The following is an 18,290-nucleotide window of genomic DNA, read 5'->3' on the forward strand; positions in this document are numbered from 1 at the left end:
CCCTCCAATCCACCCAATCTACCCGCCCCACCAGAACGAACCTCAAATGCACCCTCCAAGTCCCCTCACTCAAGAAAGCCCGTCTCTCAGCAACAAGGACCTGTGCCCTCTCCATCGCAGGCCCCACCCTTTGGAACTCTCTTCCTCCCTACCTTCGCCTGGAACAATGCCCACATAAATTCCGAAAACTGCTAAAGACCTGGCTGTTTCACCAGGCCTTTCCAGATTGATTCCTCTGACCTATTCCCTGCCCTCTCCCCCCCCCCCCCCCCCCGGCAACCTACTTTTCCTTTAAATCTCCTTACCCTGCTAAACCCTATTTAATCCTGTAAGCCATCCCCCTAGACAAAGCAATCTTTTCAGCTCCATTTGTAAATTTTGTAAATCAAATACCCTATTATAACCTGTATACTTCCCAATTTTGTTAAAAATGTTACCTTTTTCCTGTTTCTCTCCTTTCACTTAGTTTTTTGGTTCGCTGTTTTGAACCTCTCTCAGTTGTCCGTCCCCCCCCCCCCCCCCGCTTCCCTGTTATATGTAATTTCCACCTTTTGTTATTATGTAAACCGACATGATGTGTATTTTAATGTCGGTATAGAAAAGCTGTTAAATAAATAAAATAAATAAATATTCCAATTTTTCTCCTCTGATAGCACAGCAGGGTATGGGCCACAGTGTGGAAGGCTGATTTCAAGTCTAACAGAACCAGGATGTAAGATTCATCATTGTCAAACCCTTGTAGTACGAGGTCCATTAAGGATATTAGTAGAGTTTCTGTTGACCAATCTTTTCTGAATCGGTTTGGCTCTAGAATATCATTGTCTTCTAGGTAGTTTTCCAAGTGAGATAACACATTTTATTGCAAAAGTTCTAGAAAAAGCAGTAAGTTGGTTATTGGTCTATAATTGTCCCAGTCATCAATTCTGCCAGTTTTGTTTTTTAGGATTAGTTTGATCACAGCTTGTTTCACCTTATCAGGGACCAATCCTTCTGAGAGCAAATGGTTGGTGGATTATGGTTGCGATTGTTGGAGTGATTACGTTGTGAACTATTTTCAGGGAACTCGCCGGAACTGGGTCTAGTGGGAGGATAGCTAGTTTACTTTTGGTAATGATTTATTTCCATTTTAGTAACTATGTTAAATGTGTTATATTTAGGCTGTACATGCTTTTCTTCAGGTTCTTTAGTCAGCGAGAAAGAGGAGAATTGTGTTTTTAACTTATTATTTTATCTAGCAAAGAGGTGGCATATTCATTGCAGGCATTCTTTGAGAAGTTGTAGTCTCTGGACTGATGTTGTACTCCAGGAACAAAGATTAGCAGGTAAGAACCAATTTTCCTTTCCTGTTTGTACCCCAGTTCAGTCCAGAGAAGTGGGATGTACCAAACAACCCTACACTAAGCAGGTCTGCGAAAGACCGCCACGCAACACGCCAAAGGACATTTCATCTGGAGCTTGAACATCCAACCAGTAATGGCAAGAAAAAGTGTGTAAAGACGGCCACACTCCTGCTCTACAAATCTCCTGTGGCGTAACAGACAGCCTATGTAGAACATGCACGCAAGCCTTACAGAATTCCTCTCCCTTTACAAATGTAGGCCGACAATTGCTTCCTTCAGCCAAACTGCTATTCCCTTGGAGGCCTTGCTACCCTTTTGTGCACCTCTAAACACCTCAAACAAATGGTCAAATTTCCAAAAACTGTTGATGACCTTTAAATAACGCAACAGCACTCTTTGGATTCAGACAACTTGGCCATCCAATTCAGTAAAGCAGAAAGCTCTACCATCTCATTCAGATGAAAAGAGAAAACCACCTTAGAAAGGAATGAGGGAACAGTACACACCGACACTCCCTCCTCCGAGATTCTCAGAAAGGCCTCCCTACAGGACAAAACTTGCAGCTCCAAAATTCTTTGAGCTGAACAAATTGCCACCAGAAAAACTACCTTTAGAATGAGGTCCTTCAATGAAGCCTTCCTCAATAGCTCAAACGGAGGCCCACAAAGCACCCCCAAGACTAAATTCAAACTCCAAGCCGGACACAGATACTTGACCCTCTTCAGAAACCTCACCACATCCAAATGAGAAGCCAACGACCTCCCTCGGAGCTTACCTCAGACAACCCAAGGTTGCCACCTGAACCTGTCCTTGGAAATGCTGTGCTGCAGGAAGGCCAACATCTGTGAAATATCCATCCACAACGGGTCAAGGCCTTCCTCCACACACCAGTTGTCAAACACACTCCACACCCAGACATATGCCACAAACGTAGGTCGGCCTCCTAGCCTGAAGCAAAGCGGAAATCACTGGTTCTGAGTAACCTTTCAATCGCAAATGTCTCCTCTCAAAAGCCAAGCCGTGAGATCTGCCCGATCCGAGAAAATAGGACATTGTCTTAACAGTCCCTGCAATTGAGTCAACCTCAGGGGCCTGACCACTGCAAGCTGTACCAGATCCGCAAACTATGGGCAACATGGCCACTCTGGAACAACCAGAACCACTTGGTCCAGATGCCTCTCGATACCTGGATTATTAGAGGCCACGGAGGGAACACATACAGAAGAATCCCTGTGGGCCAGGGAAGAACAAGAGCATCTATGCCCTCGGCTCCAACCTCTCGCCTGCAACTGAAGAACTTTGCCACTTTGGCATTGCTCCTGGATGCCATCAGATCCAGGCTTGGACTGACCCAACATGAGTGGATATGACTGAAGGCTTCCATTGACAACTCCCATTCTCCTGGGTCCTGCTGTTGCCAGCCTGAACATTGTCCTGACACATGAGAAGTGGCTATCCCCTACAAATGTAGTCCTGCCCAGACAAAACGTTCCTGAGCTTCCTGGGCACTGAGCGACTCTTCGTTCCCCTCTGCCAACTGATATAGGCCACTGTAGTGGCATTGCCTGAAAATGCTCTGACCATCTGACCGTGGACCAGTGGAAGGAACTCCAACGCTGTTGATAGACCATGCTGCTTCAGCTGGTGACCATAGATCTTGCACTGACTGACCCCAGCAGATCATTCCCCAACCCTTAAGGCTGGCATCAGTGATCACCACCACCCAGTTCAGAACCTTCAGATCCACCCCATTTTCCAAATTGGGCCGACACAGCCACCACGAGAGATTGGACCTGGAGGCCCCCAGCAGTGGCAGTGGTCAATGAAATTCCTCTGACAACAGATTCCACCACAAAAGCAGCACTCCCTGCAGAGGACGCATGTGGGCAAAGGCGCAAGGCACCAAATCCAAGGTAGACGCCATCGACCCCATCACCTGAAAATAATCCCAAGTCCTGGAACTGGCATCCGCAGCAATCGTCATACCTGAGCTTGCAACTTCTGAATCCTCTAAGAGGTGAGAGAAACTTTGACAATGCAGGTATCAAATCTCACCCCCAGGTAATTCCAGTGTCTGGGTAGGGCACAGGTGACTCTTTGCCCAATTGACCACCCAGCCCAAGGATTGATTTTCCTCAATTCAGCCAGTCATCCGGATAAGGATGAATTAGGATCTCCTCCCTGCAGAGAGCCGTTGCCACCATCACCTTCGTGAACGTGCACGGTGCCTTTGCCAAAACAAACGGGAGGGCACAAAACTGTAAATGTTGCCCCAGGACCATAAAACGCAGGAATATTTGATGCTCCTCCCTGATGGGAATGTGGCGATAGGCTTCCATCAAGTCCAGCAATGCCAGAAATTGCCTTGACGAACCGCCGCTATAACAGTCCACAACATTTCCATACAGAAACTGGGAACACGATACATTTACCTTCTGCAGATCGAGAATGGGTGGGACAAAAGGACCCCTCCTTCTTTGGAATGACAAAATTGAGTACCTTCCGTGACCTCGTTCCATCGTCGGAACTGGCACTATCATGCTCAGCTCCTGAAGGCACCCTAATGTAGCTCGAATCACTTGTTGCCTTCCTCTTGCCCCGCAGTGTGATATCATGAACACATCCCTGATGGGGAAAGAAAATTCTAAACACATAGATGTCGCTTATTACCTCTTGCAGAGGTAATTCTGGCCCACTCCTCATAAAACAGTGATACAGCCCCCAACCGCCACATCGAGGGAGTGAACCCCGCTGGCTTCATTGAGAAGCCTTACTGTTCTTGGCCCCCTGGCCGGAGCTCTCTCTAGGAGTTCTACAGGCACCCTGAAAGGACTGCTGCCATTCAGATCCCTGTTTCTGCCCCACCACCAGTGCAGAACCCTTCAGGGAATGAAAACGTTGTCCTTCCCGAAAGTGGGAACAAGGTAGAAGAGTCTTCTGGGCAGTCTTCCTGTCCTCCGGCAGCTTATGATACTTCGACTGTCCCAGCACCTTAATCAATTGTTCAAGGAAAATGTGTTGTTCGAGAAGGACCTGGAAGGAAAGATTACAGAGCTGAGACTTGGTCCACATATCAGCTGACCAATTTCGCAACCACAACAAATGGCATGCCGAGACTGCTGTAATGATATTCCTGACCGAAGTCCAGATCATGTTATAAAGAGCATCTTCCACCTATGCAATCCCAGTCTCCACCTAGGTTGCCTGGCTATCAGAACCAGTGTTGGCTGAGGACTTCTCTGAGACTTCTGGACCCAGTGCAAACATACCCTTTGCCTGAGGATACTACAGATCGCAGCTCACATACTCAAAGCTGAATTTCAAACATCCACTTCAGGAGAATTTCCAGTTTACCATCCTGCATGTCCTTTAATGCCACAAGGATAGTTTTCTTGGTGACTGCTGAAACTGAAGCATCCACCTTGGGCAACTCCCAACAGCTGAAGAACTTCCTTCCTTAGAGAATACAACTTCACCATAGCCCTGGCCACCTTCAAGCCTACCTCTGGGAAATCCCATTCCCGGATTACCAGCTTCTTGATCTTCTTTGGAAGTGGGAAAGCTTTTGGAGGACACTGAAGGCCATCCACCCCTTCATTATCAGACTCCTTCTGGACCAACTTAATAACCAGCTCTTTCAGGACATGGAGAATAAGCAGCTTAAACTTCTCCTTACAGAACAGCTGAACCACATGGGGGTCATCCCCTTCAGCTACTAGATTCTCCTCCGGATCTGCCATGCCCTTATCTATGCATGGATTGACATTCACTGCGGTTACCGGATCCACCCCAGAAGTCACCCAAGGGTCATCCAGGTCAGAGTCATCCGAACCACCAGCCCCACCAGGGTGGACCAGGCGACGCAGAAGATCTGCTGAACCCCTAACCGAAGAGGTCCTTGGTGCCTTTGCAGTGGGCCAAGACTGATGGCTCGCAGACTGCTTAGCCCCCGCACTCTTCTTGGCTAGAAATGCTTTGTGCATGAGGACAAAATCCATGGAAAATCCCACTTCATCCTCCTCCAACTAAGGGCTAGCCATCTGATCCTCCTCCTCTAACTCCTGTCCTGATGAAAACACCAGTGGCATCGGTGACAATGGGGAAGGGGAAACCCTAGGATCCAGGTCAGCCCCCTCCTGACTGATGCTTTCCCCTCACCGACAGAGGCACAATCGCAGCATACCTCCACTGAATTAAGCTGTCCCTCAGGACAAGCCACAAGCATGGCACACTTTCCCGTGCTGGAAACCTGCTGCTGGTGTCATCTTGAATACACGCGTCTGGGCCTGCTAAAATGCTGCCAAACAATTATGCGGTCACTGCATGCGGACAATGAGAGGAGGACACAGGCCAGCACAGCCTTCGGCTCCTTGAGCAGCCCACTGCTACTCACCGCCTCTGAATCGCTTCTTTCCCAGCTCTGGCCTGCCCTGCAAGGAATGGCCCAAAAGCTGTCACTGCAGACTTTTTTTTTTTTTTTTTAACTCTTAAAAGAGAGAGCAACTCCTGCACAGAAATAGAACCAAAAGGACACTTCCCTTCTGCTGGTCACTCTTCTGGAAAGAAGCCTTCAGGAAATCAGAGGGAGCCAGGATCCCTGGCTGTCAGACCCCTGAAATCGCTGTGGGTCAAGCTGCCAAGGGATCACCATCACCCTGCTTACCTGGCTCAACCTGAGGGATGGCCCACAAAGGAACATCTCTTCTTTTCCTAAATAGTTTGGGGGGGGGTTTCCCTAAACTCTAGACTGCAGATTTGCACCTCTACCATCTGCTAAAGACAGAAAAATACTGAGGGACTGCAGGTGGCACTCTCAGTTATGTAGCAGTGCCTCAAAGTCTTTGGGTTTTTGCCTCCATCTGCTGGTAGGAATGCAAAACACACTTGTCTGGACTGATTTGGAGTACAAACAGGAACAAGCAATTTCCAAGTTTGTGATCGCAATGATCTTGGAACTTAGCCAGATGCTCTCTCAGAGATATCTACCTTATAAACAGCTTTATGCAGAACAATATAATTTTGAAATAGATTTGCTGGGCTATTGGCAACCAATGTAGCTGTTCCATGTATGGTTTCACATCCATTCCCCATCGCAACCCATAAATCAACCTTATGATATCTCCTTTTAGTTTTGCTACTGCCCTTCTACTTCTCCTAGATTTTCCTATCTAATAACTCCTTGAGGTATTCGTCCATTTTAAGAGAGATTTCCTGAAGGCTAGGATCCTTGTCTTAAAATGCACCTTCATTTCTTGCATCCAAATATTAAACCACACCATCTGATGATTACTGGATCCCAGATGATCATCCACTACACTATCAAATACTATTCCCGTTGGTAAGCACCAGGTCCAATAAAGCCCTTTCCCATGTAGTTCTGTTACCAGCTGACAGAATAGTTCTCCTTGCAGAGAATCCAGGATCTCCCTACTTCTAGAAGATACTGCAGCTGAGATGTCCCAATCATCATCCGGAAGATTAAAATCCCCAAGCAGCAGCACCTCCCCTTTCACTGCAATCTTGTGAATATCCTCCATTATCCATCTCTGGCTGGGGTGGAGATCTGTATATTATACTACTATAAACAGATGTTCCATTCCCCTCTTTCCAGATTAACCTTCAGTGCCTTCTCCTTATCTCAAAAGCAATGCAATGCTGTTGCTTTAATATTGGTTTTTTATATATATAATGCCCAGTCTCCTTCCTTTGCTCCTACCCGGCCCTTCCTGAACAGACTGTAGCATTTTATAACTATATCCCAGTTATGGTTTTCTGTGTACCAGGTCTCTGACAACCACCATGTCTACATCAGCTTTTTTCATTACTACCTCTAGATCCAGGACTTTATTCCCCATACTAAGAGCATTAGTATACATAGCTTTCCAAATATTGCTCTTTTTTTCCCCTTATTTCCCATTTCTATATGAGTATTTAAAATTTTACTTACCTTAGGGTTCATCTCTGTTTATTCTAGTTTACAGCCCTCTTCAGTAAGTTTGCCATTCTGTGTTGAAAGATGCTATGCTCCTTTTTTGACAAGTGGATTCCATCTCTGGTCAGCAATTCTTGAAATATCATCCCATGATACACCCATTCATTTATCTCCAAAATGTGAGCTTCCCTGCCTGAGTGTTTATCCTTAACTGGGGAGACTGAGGAGAATACCACTTGTGCACCTATCTGCTTTCTCCAGATCATTTATGAATATGCACAGGTTTAAAGCCAGAGCTCTGGAGCACACCCTTAACAACTTTTCTCCATTTGGTTGTTTGTTCTAGCCTCTGTTTCTTGCCAAACTAGGACTCCAGCCCCATGACCTCCCAATTTCCTGAGGAGTGTCTCATGATGGACTTTGTTAAATGCCTTCTGAAAATCCAAATTCACTATATCAACTGTTTCATCTCTGTCTGAATGGTTACATCTTCCCAAAAAAAAAAAAATCTAGTAAATTGGTAAGCAAATTTACCTTTGCAAAACCCATATCCGGCGATGTGTCAATAATTCCGTTTTTAAGAATAGTTTCAATCAGTTTGCTCCGCACCGAAGTCAGATTCACAGGGCTATAGGAAAAATGGGAGAGACCTTACTTGTTCTGTAGGGAAACGATGCTCCCGGTCCGCTTGTGCCGCAATTGGAACCAGCTCCTTTTCAGCAAAGTCCCGGCACGTCTGGCGCAGCATTTGGTGAGTTTCTGGCAGCTCGGCCATGCGGTACATGGTGTGCAAGCGGCGTGGACCGAAGCTACAGCGCAGCGCTGGAGACAGAAGTCAAGGTGAGATCACAGCCACCACCCTCTTGCTCCTGCCACTTTCATTGATCTCACCTTTTACCCTTCACTGTTATCTTTTCTCCTCACTCTGCCACCAATTCTCCTCCTCGTTATCTCCCACCATCTTTATCGCCTCTTCTCCTCCTCACCATTCTTGCTCCTCAGCCTTTATCGCCCTTCCTCTCTTTTTCTGCCTTCATAGCTCCCATCTCAAACATTCTTCATCTTACCCTACCACCATTATGGCTCGTCCTCTCACTGTCCCCCTGCCTTTATCGCCCTTTCTCTTCCCTCCACCATATGCTGCTCACCCCTGCAGGCCGTGCTCCGAATCAGTGCATGTAATGTCCCCCCTGCCATTCTCCTGTCTTTCCTTTGGACTCTGACCCTGTGCGCTCTATTTCCTGCGTGTTCACCAATTACTTCCGGTGCGAAACTTCGTCGGATCACCGCGACCCCAGGAGAGGGTGGGCAGCCAGCACCCATAGCCCTCTTCTCATTCGCGCAAACCTGCTACCTCAGCCCCGCCTCTTGCCGCCATCTTTAATCGAGGGCAAGCTCCGTGGGCCTTCTAGGCCTTGCGCCCAGGTGGGCGTTACCAGGTAACGGCGCCGCTGCCCTTTGACCCGGCGCTGCCATCTCTCCATAGTTACGGCGCGCGGGCGGCGGCGCCATCTTGAGAGCGATGAGCGGCCCGAAGGCGAAGGCAACGCAGGCACCGCCGGCCAAGGACGACAAGAAGAAGGCGGGCGGTAGCGTGCTGAAACGGCTTAAATCCCGACGCACCCCCGCCGGCGAGAATGGGGAGTCCTCGCTCACCGAGCAGGATCTGCTGGCGTTGGACAGCCTGAGCCCGGAGCATGTCCTGGGCCTGGTCCGGGTCACGGAAAGTAAGTACTGGGGGTGGCGAAGGCAGTTCAGCTCTCGGTGGTACGTGGCGGACCTCTTCCTAATGTACCGGAATAAGGAGGCCGCGGAAACTTTCCCCGCTTCTATTGCCATTAAAGAGGGTGATTTAGGAAAGGCCGGCGATCCTCGGGTGTGATGTAGGATACACTGAAATGCCCTAATTGGTCCTTATAGGCTGTTGTATTCGGTGGTATGGGGCGATTGCAGTAATTATCCCTTCACTCCCTCAAACACAGAGAGGGAATGCGACCCAACTTTACTGTAAGATTAGTACCAGCAAGCCACAACTCCCCAGAAACCAACTGGGTCAGAGCCGGCAGGTTGTTGGTGTTCGGGTATTGTTAAGAAGGACCTTGGAAAAAATCGATATTTGGACAACAGACTTGCTGGTTTTGGTGGTAGTAGGACATAGGATGAGGGAGGCTTGAGTGTTGGATTAAGTATGAGATCTACGTTCACAAACCCAGGATGGTAAAGAAGCACTGGGGCAACCTGCATTGTGTGGCAGTTGCATTCCAGAACAGTAGTAGTGCAGCAGCTTTAGGCTTCTAAGGAGTTTGGGATAACATAAGAACATAATTCCCATATTGGGTCAGATCAAGAATCCATCAAGCCCAGTTTCCTGTTTCTAACAGTGGCCAATCCAGGCTACCTGGCAAGTACCCAAACACTAAGTGTGTAACCGTGGATCCCATGCTACTGATACCAGTAATAGCAGTGACTATTCCCTTACAGGCCGATACAGTACAGTGCGCTCCGAAGGAGCACACTGTTAGCCTGCTATTGAACGCGCATTTTCCCTTACCCCTTATTCAGTAAGGGGAGGAAAACGCGCGCCCTCAACATGTGGCCCTATTAGGTATGCGCGCGGGATACAGAAAGTAAAATGTGCAGCCAAGCTGCACATTTTACTTTCAGAAATTAGCGCCGACCCAAAGGTCGGCGCTAATTTCTTCCAGCACCGGGAAAGTGCACAGAAAAGCAGTAAAAACTGCTTTTCTGTGCACCCTCCGACTTAATCTCATGGCGATATTAAGTCAGAGGTCCCGAAGAGTAAAAAAAGTTTAAAATAAATAAATAAATAAAATTTGAATTCAGCCCGCGGCTGTCGGGCCGAAAACCGGACGCTCAATTTTGCCAGTTTCCGAGCCTGTAGCTCTCAGTGGGCTCGAGAACCGACGTTGGCTGTCAAACCTGCTGACAGCCGCCGCTCCTGTCAAAAAGGAGGCGCTAGGGACGTGATAGTGTCCCCAGCGCCTCTTTTTCCCCGTTTCTACCGCGCCATCTAATTTGCATAGTGAATCGCGCGCGCCGGGAGAGCAGGCGTTCATCCGCTCTCCCGCGGACTTTACTGTATCGGCCCGTATGTCAGCTTGTTTAATAGCAGTTAATGGACCTCCTCCAAGAACTTATCCAAACCTTTTTTAAACCCAGTTACACTAACTGTACAACCCACACCCTCTGGCAACAAATTCCAAAGCTTAATTGTGCATAGAGTGAAAAAACATTTTTCTCCAATGGACCATAGTTCAAACAAACTTTAATGAACATGGAGAGGTGCTGATATTTTTAACAATAGCCTCATTAAATGAAATGATAAATATAGCCTGCAAGTGGGGTTCTGCAGACCTGCCTGTGTACTCTCCATACTTCTCCAATGTGCCTTTGCACACTGTCCAGCCAAAAGCAGCCTTGCCAGAAAAGGGAAATTAAAGACTTGAGCAGGTCACCTGCCTATGCCAGCAAATATTAATATTTAAATGATTAAATAATAAGATTTTACTTACCATTTTCATATTTTATATGCATAATACTGCCAGCTTAATGGTGGTTGAGTTCTGTTCAGCAAGCCATGGGATTTAGGAGGCTGGATGTTTAGGCAATATCTTGTTTTGGAAACTGTTTGGAGATAAAATATGGAGAGCAGCATGGTTTTGGATTAAGTACAAGATTCAGTATACTCATTTACCCAGGAGGCAAGAGACCCAGTGAAGAAGAAAATAAAGACTGACTTGGATCATGGTTCTTCTCCATCTCAGTTTAGCACCTTTTACCATCACTCCATCTTTTAGGATACAATGGGACAATCATCATCACCATCTATCTTTAAGTTTTCTGGCTTCATTACAGATCACTATTGTGCCATCTTTCAGGCTACATTGGGATAGTCGGGACTGTCATCTATCCTAGCACAGTGCCTGTTCTGGCTTTACTATAGATCAGACACTCTTACTTTTATGGGACAGTGGGATACTTGGCATTATCATCTATCTCAGCTTAGGCAGACATGCTTGTTCCAGCTTTATTATAGATTACTGTTGAACCATATTTCAGAGTGCAGTAAGATAGCGTTATCATCTATCATAAGAGTAGCCTAATTATTAGAAGAGCAGGCTGGGAATCATGAAAGCCAGGGTTCAACTCCTCCTTCCACTGACACTCGTTGTGACCTTGGGCAGGCTGCTTCACTCTGTTGCCTCAGGTACAAACTTACATTGAAAACTCTCTGGGGCATGGAAATGTAACTCACTTTGAGCTTGGGTTGGAAAGCTAATTACATTCAGAATCCAAATCCTTTATTATAGATCATTGTTCCATCTTTCTGGGAAAGATGGGACAGTCAGTATAGTCATCTATCCTGTTAGGCAGCAGCACCTGTTTCGTTTTCATTGCTCCATCTTTTCCTAGGTCTGCCTGGATTTCTCTTTCCTGTAGGTCAGTATTGAAGAGCTTCTTTTGGGAATCTTATATCTTACATCTTTATGATGTTTGGACCAACTTGGATAAGGAGCGCAGTAAGTAGCCAGGTTTCTGTGATTGGCAGTCGGGATACATCCTTGCAGTGTGGAGAGGAATAACTAGGCAGAGTGGATGGGCTAGTTGGTCTTTACCTGCCATCATCTGCTGTATTGCTGTGTTAATACTTTCAACCTGTCTTTTTTTAAATTATAACGAGTTTAACAACTCAGCATATATATATATATGTGTGTGTGTATATATATGCTGAGTTGTTAAACTCGTTATAATTAAAAAAAAGACAGTTTGAAAGTATTAGGGATCACTGGAAAAAAACATGCTCTATAAATGTCATAAAAGGATTCCAATTGTTCTTAAATTATGTAATTTTATTATTAACAAGAGCAGCTAAATGCTCCATCTTAAATCAGTATGCTTCCATTTAGGGGCAATTAATAATCTGGTCACCAATAATAAAGAAATTATCCAATACCTTTTTGTAAAGCATAATATTACCAGGCCTGTCACTAAACCCCAAAAGTAGCAAAATATAATTCATAAGAAGTTAGATGTTAGTAATTATATATACAATTTTTAGAACCTCTGTTAAGTTAATTCTGAAAATTGTGGTGACATTAGATTTCTTCCATTTTATTTACCACATGATGTTACAGCTAGAAAGTGATACAGATTTCTATAGAGTGCTGTATTAGGCTGAGTATCCTAATGTTACTCATTTACGGGTGAGTTTTAAATACAGCCCGCCCCCCCCCCCCCCCCCCCCCGCGCGCACATAAAATCTGGGGGTTACGTGTGTGGCTGGGCCTTGCGTGCTCTGCATGCATTTTAGAAGGGGCCCGGCCACGCTTGTGACCCCTGTTGCGCACTCACGAGGCGGGCCTCACAGGGATGGTCCAGTAGGCGGGATGGGGCGGAGCTGGAGTCAGCCAGTACAACAGCCATTTGCTGCTATGCCAGGGGATTGCGTGCCGACAGCCTGCTGGCGTAAGTTCTTAAAGGGGAAAAAAAAAGGTATGACCTTCTAAGGGGTCAGGGAGGACGGGAAGAAAGAGGGAGTATGGACAGGGGGGTAGGGAATTTCCCTCCCAGTCCACTTGTGGTAATGCAGCAAATCAAAGGTTATGGGAGCTTTTCCTCTTTACATGCACTCTGAGCGTTTTGTTTGTAATGGTGTTTTGTATGAACTTGTTTTATGCTTTTTATTTGTATATGTTTTATTGTAATTTGCTTAGCATGGCTGCTCTGATATAAGCGGATTGTTAAGTCTTCTAAGTAGCATTTTTCTTTCTCATTAGATTATTTATGTAAACCAGAAGATAATATTTACAACATAGATTTCACCCGCTTCAAGATTCGAGACCTGGAAACTGGTACCGTGCTTTTTGAGATTGCCAAGCCTTCAACTTCAGGTATATTTTCAAGCTTTGTGGCTAGTGAGCAACTGAGGAGGCCAGTATTCAACCTCCTACTCTGGCTCTAGTGTTAGGCATTGAGCCTAGTGCAGGTGTTTAGATCCCCAAACCCTTTATTAATGCACTTGCACACACTTTAATGCTTCAGAACAAGAAGAAGAGGAGGAAGAGGAGTCAGCAAGTGAAGAGCTGGACACCAGCGCAGGCCGCTTTGTTCGCTATCAGTTCACACCAGCCTTTCTTAGACTTCGGACAGTAGGAGCGACGTGAGTTACCTTAAGAGGGCCTGAGTATTCCTCTTCATCCCTTGTATAGAGAGTTGTCAGGTCTATAAGACCTGACAACTCTCTTCTTTTTTTATTTTTTTTTTCATTTATCTGGTGATTTCTCACTCAGGAGGTGCAGAGTGGGGGTGCTTAACTTGCTGTTCTTTCTCCATGAGGAATCGTTTGAGAATGCTTTTTCTGGCTCCTCAGCCATGTGAGTTAATGTGGGAGGAGGAGTTACTAATCTCATCAAGTGCTTCTGTTGACCCTTTGCTTGCAGAGTGGAATTCACTGTGGGGGATAGGCCAGTGACAAGTTTCCGTATGATCGAGAGGCATTACTTCCGAGACCATGTGCTAAAGAGTTTCGATTTTGACTTTGGCTTCTGCATCCCTAACAGCAGGAACACGTGTGAGCACATCTACGAGTTTCCCCAGCTCTCTGAGGACCTGAGTATGTAGTTCCTAACCCCAACTGTTCTCTGAGTACCTTGATACATATTCCCCTGTTCAGTCTAACACATGGACACATGCCGCCTCCACCCCAGGTGCAGCAGTGTGTTTCCCACTCACAGTGGCCTATTAACATGGGATCAATAATAGACTAGAGAGTGGCGTTATTTCAGTATTTATGCAGTCCTTCACCTCCCTGCTGCTGAGACTTCTAACCAGTTAGTGGCGGTTAGCAATCGTGTCTGATTATCTCTTTCTTTATCCCACAGTACGCTTGATGGTTGAGAATCCTTATGAAACCCGCTCAGACAGTTTCTACTTTGTGGACAACAAGCTGATCATGCACAACAAAGCAGACTACGCCTACAATGGGGGGCAATAATGTTGGTCCTCTGCCTGCTGGACTCTGCACTGTTTGTGTTGGGGAGTGATGCACTGATGAGAACTGGAAGAGCAGCTTCAGCAGATCTTGTGGCGCTATCACAGTGCAGGTTTCTCACAATATCCTTAAAGGTACTATGGCTCAATAACTTGGCAGAGTGAGTCTGCGTCTAATTCCAAGAAAAGCTTTATTTATTTACTGCTAAGTTTTATACATCTATGTATGGCTTCTATTTTTCTTGCTGTTCTTACTGCTGTGCTTTGTCTGGTAGTCAGACTGGGCTCCTTTTTAGAGCTTAGTAGCCATTGCAGTAACCTCAGTCTGTGGGGATTGCAACCCATTGCTGCTGTGGCTGAGGTATGTTGCTCTTTTGTTACCCTGTTCATTCCTCAGTTTGAGGAGAACAGTGTGTGATCCAGAGAAGAATTGGGTGGTCTTGTAGCTTGGAAGCTCTTTGCTAAGAAATGTATAGACAGGAGGAAATACCTATACTGGAGGCCATTGATCATTCCACCTTCAAGCTGTGGCTGAGAGATGTTGGATCCATGCATGCTGGTGCCTTGACCTGTCCGTATTAAACATCAGAGAAATTGGGCTAAATCAATTTGTTTGTTGTGACTTTGGGATGTCTGGTCTAACTACCATATACCTAGCCCAGTAGTTGTTGTGAGATGGTTTTGGAAGAGCAGGGATCCAACCCTGTCACTTAACTCTTCACCACATTAATGGGAGAGCCAAACATGAGTGTTGAAGGAAATATGACTCCTGTAAAGAGATGTATGCAGCTGGAATGAACCATGATTAAATCCTATTCCCACATCAAACAGTCAGAAGATGTATGGGGAGGGAAGAAGCTTTGCTGTCCTGCATGTTGTAGGAGGCAGCTCCTCCAGCCCTTTTGCACTCCAGTAGACAATGGTTAATGATGGCACTGAGCTGGATCCAGTCAGTCTCAGCTGGCCATAGATGGCAGAGTTCAAATGCTTGTGTACTGCTCCAGCTGACCCATGACAGAACTCTTACAATGGAGCTGTGATGAATCACATATGTTTTCTTTGATTCCAAAAAGTATGAAAATGCTATAATTTAATTTCTGGTTTAGTCAAATTTTATTTTAAAAAATGTAATTTTTTTTTTTTTTTTTTTTTTAATATATGGTGAAATTACTGCTTACCTGATTTCCTTTCCTTGAATATAGTCAGACTAGTCCAGACAATCCGGTTATGCACGCCAGCCAGCAGATGGACACAGATCAACAGGCTTGCTGATGTGACTCCTTATATACCTCAGTGCTGATACTAGCCTGACAGTATTTCTATAACAAGCCAACTGTGGACAACTTTAATAGAACCAACAACTAAACCATAATACTAATTATTTTGATATATTTTTTTTTTTAACCTGTGAACTTCCAGACGACTAAGGAAGAAGAAACAAATAGTCTCCAACAGTAGCATAAGAAATCACTCAGCTACAGCACTCACCTGCAGCAAAGCACAGGCATTGATCATGCTTTCTAATTTCATTTATTTACCTGTAAAACATCTTCTGCAATGCAAAGAGTGAATGAAGACACTGCAGATAGCAGCAGCATAGGAAGGGTCCTGGACTGGTCTGACTATATTCCAGGAAAGGAAATTATCAGATAAGTACTAATTTCACCTTCCTCTTCATCCAGTCAGACCAGTCTAAACAATTGGAATGAACTCAAGCTACTTCCTAATAGGGTGGGAAGCTGCCCAAGCCCCTCGCAAAACCACCGCGGTGAAGGATGCTTCCACTTTAGCCTGCATATCCAAATGGTTAAAAAATAAATAAATAAATGAAATGTATGAAGTACAAACCAAGTTGCTGCTCTACAGATCTCCAGGGAGACCAATTAAAACTCTGCCCATGAAGAAGCCTATGCGCTCGAGGAACAATCCCACATCTGCTTTGGCAGTGGAGTGCCAGACTCCATATAACCTGCTATAAGCTAGAGTGCCACCATAGCTCTAGTGGTAGCCCCATTTTTCTACGTTCCACTATAAGGATGAAAAAAGGATCAGATTTCCAGAAAGTGCTAGTTACTTGAGATATCTTAAAGATGTCTCCTTATGTCCAAGTGGTTAAGTGCATAGTCCTCAGAATCTGTCTGAGAAACGAAGGCAAAAAAATGGACTGATGGGGGTCACATGATGTGTTAGCACTGAGCAGATGTGCATGAGCTGAGCTCCTTGGGTAAAGGGCTAAAAATCCCCCCCCCCTTCAATATTATTAGCTCTGTCATTGAAAATATGACCAAAAAAATCCCTAAAGAAATCTTTACGTTTTTTCTCAGAAGACCAATTCAGGAAAGCAGAAAGACAACCTAAAAGTGTTGCTGTAGAGAAATCAGAAGAGCAAGGCCATGAGGCTTCAGGGGATGAGTGGCCTACCTTAGCAATTCCTCTAGATGCACAGAAATTCCCAGCCATGTTTCATTCCTTCTTGGAGAAACTCACTACAGATATTAACTCCAAACGTGGGTGGGGGGGGAGTGGAGAATGTTGCAGACTTGTTGGCTTCAGTTTGGGATTCCTTGTCACAATTGGAAGTCATGGAGAAACTCGAGATCTCCTTAAGAAGTGCAGGCTGCAAGATAGATTTTTCTGGAGAGGCACAATCAAGAAGCCTCATATAAAATTGACAATTTAGAAAACCAAGGTACACCAAAAAAAATCTGCGTCTGGTTGGGTTTCTGAAGGGGAAGGAGGGAGCCAATCCAGTCATCTCTTTTGCCTGATGGCTCCTGGACCTTCTGAGCATATTCATGAAGGAGAACTGAATCAAAATAGAGCGTCCCCACTGGGCTCTGGTGCTAACCCACCTCTGGAACCTGGCAACTGCACAACTACCAGTGTTGGGGGTGGCACAGAGCTGGGGTAAACATGAGTATTAACGTGAGGCTTAGTTAGGTTACGGATGGTCAGCCGATTCCATGCTTTGAGCCAGTATGCAGGAAAGACTTCTGGATGATATAAACAGTTATATCTTCCTACAGAAGAAAGACATTATGCCCAGCAGCTTCAAGGACACTTAGCATGAAACATGGAGATTTAATAACCACTTGCAAAAAAATATTTCCTCAAATGCTAAATAGCTGCATGACTAACTCAAGGACTGTATTCCTGCGCAAGAAAGATGGTTTCCCACATATGCCTACAAAGACATCTCTCTCCTGTTTTCTGAAGGTGATAACCAGCCATTGACATAGCTCAGCCAAGCATGGATCAAAGAATCTCTACTGAAATTGGAAAGAGGAAAAACTTCAGCATCAGATACAGCACAGCCTGTGAAATAAAGGACTATAATTTGTGTGAAAGCAACACACAGTACAGCAGCATCGGAGAGAGCAACAGCACCAACTACTGATTGGACACCAGCATCCTGCTTCCTTCGTTTTTGGCCAAAATGAGGAATAGACTGGCTTGGGTGAGAGAGAACTCCTGTTTATTTAAGTATCTAGGCAGAAAAAGATGTTTCTCTGTGGAGCTGGCTAGCCATAGGTTATAAATTTGTGCTTTTGTTATATACCAAGTTTATAATAAATATTTTATAGTACTGCTGGTTGGTTTTTCCTGTGTCTATATCTCACACATACTTCCTGCTAGTCACATTAGTGGCTAGAATCTCTTTGAGATTTAATACCTACTTTTGAGAGGTGAAGTTCCAGGATGGGGACTGTTCTATCTTCTGGGAATGTTGGCATATTGTCAGTTCATACCTTGCCATCTCTCCAGCTCTTCATCAAAGAAGAGCCAACCTTCAAAGGGCACCTCAACTAAATTAATTTTAGAGACTGCTAATCAGATGCATCCCTAGCTAATCCTCTGAACTGCTATTAAAATACTACCCCTCTGGCCGAGGTGCACACCAAATCATATTCAGTACTGACTAGACACACAGTTCCTGGCTCTTAACAGCCAGAAATCCTTCCTTAATTTTTCCCAGGCTTCCTATATCAACTGCAGTCCAGATCTCA

At 45.4% G+C, this 18,290-nt stretch overlaps 2 protein-coding genes across 5 annotated transcripts in view; one reads left to right on the top strand and one right to left on the bottom strand.

Annotated features, from left to right (window-relative positions):
* Nucleotides 1-8,580, bottom strand: part of ACADS (acyl-CoA dehydrogenase short chain) — a 54,274-nt gene extending 45,694 nt beyond the window's left edge. Inside the window, exons 1-2 of the mRNA XM_029620123.1 lie at nt 8,421-8,580; nt 7,928-8,094 (exon numbers count right to left, since the gene is read on the bottom strand). Coding sequence (XP_029475983.1) covers nt 7,928-8,094; nt 8,421-8,469 — 216 coding nt within the window. The 5' untranslated portion in view covers nt 8,470-8,580. The remainder of the gene's footprint in view (nt 1-7,927; nt 8,095-8,420) is intronic.
* A 44-nt stretch (nt 8,581-8,624) lies between these two features.
* Nucleotides 8,625-17,874, top strand: UNC119B (unc-119 lipid binding chaperone B). 4 transcript variants are annotated; one of them, XR_003859232.1, is made up of 6 exons: nt 8,625-8,999; nt 13,071-13,184; nt 13,336-13,453; nt 13,734-13,864; nt 14,175-14,418; nt 15,486-17,874. XR_003859232.1 is itself a non-coding variant. In XM_029620124.1 (5 exons), exons 1-5 carry the CDS (start codon nt 8,795-8,797, stop codon nt 14,285-14,287), a joined length of 723 nt encoding a protein of 240 aa, XP_029475984.1. In that variant the 5' UTR covers nt 8,631-8,794; the 3' UTR covers nt 14,288-14,887. The 4 variants fall into 4 exon arrangements, 1 of the variants encoding a protein (XP_029475984.1); XR_003859230.1 differs by having other exon boundaries at nt 8,631-8,999; nt 13,734-13,906; XR_003859231.1 differs by having other exon boundaries at nt 8,631-8,999; nt 13,734-13,906; nt 17,500-17,874.
* The last annotated feature ends 416 nt before the right edge of the window (nt 17,875-18,290 follow it).

The sequence above is a fragment of the Rhinatrema bivittatum genome, chromosome 11, assembly GCF_901001135.1.
Source record: "Rhinatrema bivittatum chromosome 11, aRhiBiv1.1, whole genome shotgun sequence".
Taxonomy (NCBI): Eukaryota; Metazoa; Chordata; class Amphibia; order Gymnophiona; family Rhinatrematidae; genus Rhinatrema; species Rhinatrema bivittatum.

Coding starts and splice junctions, on each gene's coding strand:
- UNC119B (XM_029620124.1), top strand. CDS start 8,795: ATGAGCGGCCCGAAGGCGAAGGCAACGCAGGCACCGCCGGCCAAGGAC. Junction 13,185..13,335: donor TGCCAAGCCTTCAACTTCAG/GTATATTTTCAA, acceptor TTAATGCTTCAG/AACAAGAAGAAGAGGAGGAA. Junction 13,907..14,174: donor CCAGCTCTCTGAGGACCTGA/GTATGTAGTTCC, acceptor TTTATCCCACAG/TACGCTTGATGGTTGAGAAT.